The sequence below is a fragment of the Gekko japonicus genome, unplaced genomic scaffold (assembly GCF_001447785.1).
Source record: "Gekko japonicus isolate JY-2015 unplaced genomic scaffold, Gekko_japonicus_V1.1 scaffold1709, whole genome shotgun sequence".
NCBI lineage: Eukaryota > Metazoa > Chordata > Lepidosauria > Squamata > Gekkonidae > Gekko > Gekko japonicus.
Window position 1 is genome coordinate 176,799 of NW_015163654.1, and position 4,384 is coordinate 181,182.

A 4,384-nucleotide genomic window follows, 5' to 3' on the forward strand; every position below is an offset into this window, starting at 1 on the left:
CCTTCCTTCCTTCCTTCCTTCCTTCCTTCCTTCCTTCCTTCCTTCCTTCCTTCCGGAGCTCGTTGTCTTCCCTCTACAACAAGCCTTCTTCCTAGCAGAATTATATTTTCAGGAAAGAAATATAAATCCTGTCCAGTTATACAGGGAATTGGCACTGAGGCAGTCCCTAGTCTATTGTGAAAAGAAATGGTTATAAACTCTTTAGGGGGGAAAAGACACGTTGTGATTTCAGAAAAGGGGAAAGAATTTGATACACTAAGTACAGTACCTTTCCAGAAAACCTGAACAGCTAATAGGAAACTTTATGCAGAAACATTGTTACTGAAACCAAACTACTCAGTCAACCATCTCTCACTGATAAGAACCAAGAATTTGTAAAAATAAGCTGCTACAACACCATCTTGTCTGTCAACTGAAATATACCGTTTTACCAACGTCTACCTCAACCTTTCCAATTCCCAACTACCCCATAGCATCCCTGCCTATTAAATAAAATCTTTATTATCGTTCACTGTACACAGTCTCCAGTGCCATTTCAAGGGATCTAAAAAGAAGGCTCCTGTTTTCTTCTGACAAGCGGGGTAATATTATCACGCTAACCACGGAAACGTCTTCGGACAGCGCTGGCTCTTCGGCTTTGAAACGGAGATGAGCACCGCAACCCTAGAGTCGGACTCGACTGGCTTTCGAGCAAGGGAACCTTTACCTTTACTTACTAGGGGGCTAGCTCAGTACCTGAAGGAAACTAAGAATTTTGGCAGGAAAGATCTGCCTCAGAGTGGATAGAGTAACAGGGGGTCTGTCATACAATCTAAGGCTATAAACCGTGGCCAATGGCAGAAGGCCTATTATCAATGCAGTACAGAACATTTGCCTTCACACTGGAAATCTGGCTTCTTGGTTGATCATGATGCAAGTCATTCTTTTTCCACATAACTCTTTTTGTTCTGAAGTTATAGAAATGTAAGTCATATAAATACCAGCATGGAATTCACAACATTGTTATCCATGTTTCAAGATGAAAGACTATTATTCCTAGATGAGCAAGTAGCAAAATGGTATCCCACAACTCCCAGCCTGATTACACCTGCCACTTCTTGCCCCTTTAAAGCTCAGAGCAGCTAGGAGACTGTCCCATAAAACATGGTCATTGCTTGTACATACAGCCTGTTCCCACCCATTGTTAAAGAGTCATCAAGGAAAACAGTTGTTCATATGCATGTATAGCACTGACTTACACTTAAAGAACTAAGTGACAGTGAGGAATTAAGGTCAGAAAAGAAAAAGCTTATGGAGTATACAAGCACTTCTGAAACACTTACTTCAAAAGTTGTATAAACATACGTATTACTCTCTCTTTACTTAGCAAGGCCTCAGACAGCTAAATAATCTGAGCTTAATCTCCTCAAACCAACATACAAAATCTTCACTGTAAATTGAAAGAAACAGTGACCAATTGTTACCAAGATAGTTACTGTCCATTAGCATCAATTAAGAAAATGAGCTGCAGCTGGCATACTGTGGGTTACCTTTGCTGTTGCTGACATTGCTCCTGCCATCTTCATCTGAGAGTTCATTAGTTTTGTTTGAGTAGACATGGATGTTACTTTTGAACTAACTGCATAGGTTCGAGTTTTCTGTTTTCTCAGCTGCACGAGTTGTTTGGCCAGAACTTTACAGGCTTCTTTGTTTCCCGTTTTAGCCATTTTCTTTATTTCCAATTCCTATTTATTAAAAAAGAAATCTTCTTTTAGTATGCACATGTTTTCCATCCCTTAGCATTATTCATTTACTTATTTCAGGAAAAGTAACCAATGGGGGGACACATACACACACACAACTACAGCAAGTGACTGTGAGAATCAAATAATGTTAAACAACCAAGCTTGCTTTCCAGTGGCATGTGTGAGGAGAGTATGGATCCCAAAGGTTTCATTCAATTAATGGTGGAACCTTCCTCTAATGCAAGGCAGCTTGTGCTGGCCATAGAAGATGACCTTTAGATCCAGCCCAATGTTTCCAGAAATCTAGTGGTAGAGAGGACAGACAGCAAACGACTTTATGATAACATGTGAGATGTTTACCATAACCAGTTTGGCCACCTACCGTGGAAGGTGAACTAAAAGTTTGTATTCTGCTTACCAGTTGCTTTTCCTGTTTTTCCAAAGCTGCTCGATCTCTGACGATGGCCCTCTGTGTACCTCGCAAATCTCTGTTCTGTTCTTTAATAATATCTGTGAAACAACATATTTACAATTAGCACCACTGGTATAAGAAGGATGTTTCAAACATGCAGCAATGTCAGCTTAAAACATGCTTCCCTTCCCATAGGAATATTATTGCTATGTGGAAGACAGCCACACTGTCAGGTGCAGCTTTCACAATTACTTTACCACACTAATATCAGGAGCCACATCACATGGCATTTTCCCTCCTATGCATCTTTTAAAGGTGCAGAAGCTCTGCCAAGGACTATCATAGCAAATCTAACAAAAAATAATAATCAAAGACTGACTATATACATCAGGATCTTGAGTCCTGAGATCTCTCATCCACTTCAGGGAATACATTAGGATTAAGAAACATACAGATGGGGTACAGTAAACTTTGATTTACCACACACATAAGCGTGATCACATTTTCATCTCACTCTTCCTCAGAGGGGCTCATAGTAAGGTTGTTCCCCATCCTCCTCCCAGTTTTATCTTTACAAATCTCCCTATGATCTATGTTAAGGAGACAGAAAAAGAGGTCTCTCTGGTCAAATTTCAGCACTCTAGTTCATTAATCCTAGTCATGTTCAGATAACCCTAATGGAGTAAATTAATGTTGATTAATATTTGAAGATTTGAGAATTCACTTTTTTTTTACTTTTCAGATATAAATTACTAGGTCAGCACACATATACAGGCATCCAGTGATGATAGTATCACTTTTTATCATATACAATTAAAACAATATTCTTGGTTATTATTTGAACTATTTATATTTTCTACTGAAGCACAGCTTTTTCTACTAACTCACAAAAATACATACATCTGCTGCCCCCCCCCCATCTTATAGCAACAATTTACTTCCATTAGCATCTGTTCTCAAAAATCACATCAACGAGAATCAGACAAGTATAAGAATTTTACTGTCAGGATAAAAGATAAAAGAAAATTACAACCAATACTGTCTCAAGAAAACAAGGTAGAACAGTTCTGTTGAGACAGTATTTGTCCAAAGTGTATAGCATGCCAGTATTGCAAATTTTTACTGATTTTTTTGTCATGTTATTGTAGAAAGGTTGCTCTCTAAACCACAAGCCTTGAGAGTAAGTGTTATGCTTTAAATTAATATGTACTCTCCGTTTTGATGACCTGCCAAGAAACTTTCAGTCAGGAAAGGGGGGGGGGACATAGTCTCCTGCCAACTTCTCCAGGCCCCAAACACTTTTACTAGGAGCTTGCCACTGCCAAATATATGTGGAAGAACATGCATCTAATGCAGGGGTCCTCAATGTGGTGCCCAAGGACAGTTTCTGGCTTTGGTGTCTTGCTGGTGGGTGCACTCCATCGTAGCTCCGATGAGAGCAGCCCGCAATTGCACCAGATGGGAGGGGCCCCAGACCATTCCGGGGGGCCCCAGAGCCCTTGCAGGTTGCTCGTAGCCTGGGGTGTGAGGGAAGCCTTTCCCAAGGCGACAGCCAAGGGATTGAGGCTTTCCTTTACCCTGATAGGTCCCGCTGATGCGAGACCAGCCATGGGATTAAAGAAGCATACTGAAACGAGCGAGCAGGAGATCTGGTGTTAAGAGAATTTCCCTGTTAAGAGAATTTCCCTGCTTTGGGGCGCAAGCCAAGAAGCAAAGCATGAGTGACTACCTGGCAATTCGCATAAGCGCCTAGATGTAACCCACAAAACCGCAGCGTAGCCCCAAATACAGCAAGGGGGGGCTACACTACCCCGGAAAGAGCAGCCGAAAAAGAAAGTGAGGGGCAAAACGGCAGCTTTGATGGGAGAATGTTAACTCAACTGACTGGTGTACAGATTAGTAGAAATTGTGTACTTTTAAAAACTTTCAGAAGCAGTAAAAAACTTTTACCTTTAATGTAAACAATGTCTCATTGGAGTGAAAAATGGCACCCAGAGTGAAAGCTTCTTCAGGAACTGCTAGCTCATCGTCTCTGGCCCCCAGACTGGAAGTAACCACAGATATCTCCAAGATGATTACTGCAGCACTGTGCCCTCTACTGGACCAGATGACTAACTTGAACAATAACTTTGAAGCTCTACAAAAAGAACTCAAAGAAACTAGTGCAAGAACACAGAAGACAACTAAAAAGCTGAAGAAGGTTGATGAGAAGACAAATGTACTGACCCAGAGAATGGAGGCAGTAAAA

The 4,384-nt window shown here is 41.0% G+C and overlaps 1 protein-coding gene across 1 annotated transcript in view; it reads right to left on the minus strand.

The window, feature by feature from the left end:
* CHMP2B (charged multivesicular body protein 2B) overlaps positions 1 to 4,384 on the minus strand; it is a 24,540-nt gene that overhangs the window by 7,651 nt on the left and 12,505 nt on the right. The window contains exons 2-3 of the mRNA XM_015407694.1: positions 2,143 to 2,234; positions 1,530 to 1,724 (exon numbers count right to left, since the gene is read on the minus strand). Coding sequence (XP_015263180.1) covers positions 1,530 to 1,724; positions 2,143 to 2,234 — 287 coding nt within the window. The remainder of the gene's footprint in view (positions 1 to 1,529; positions 1,725 to 2,142; positions 2,235 to 4,384) is intronic.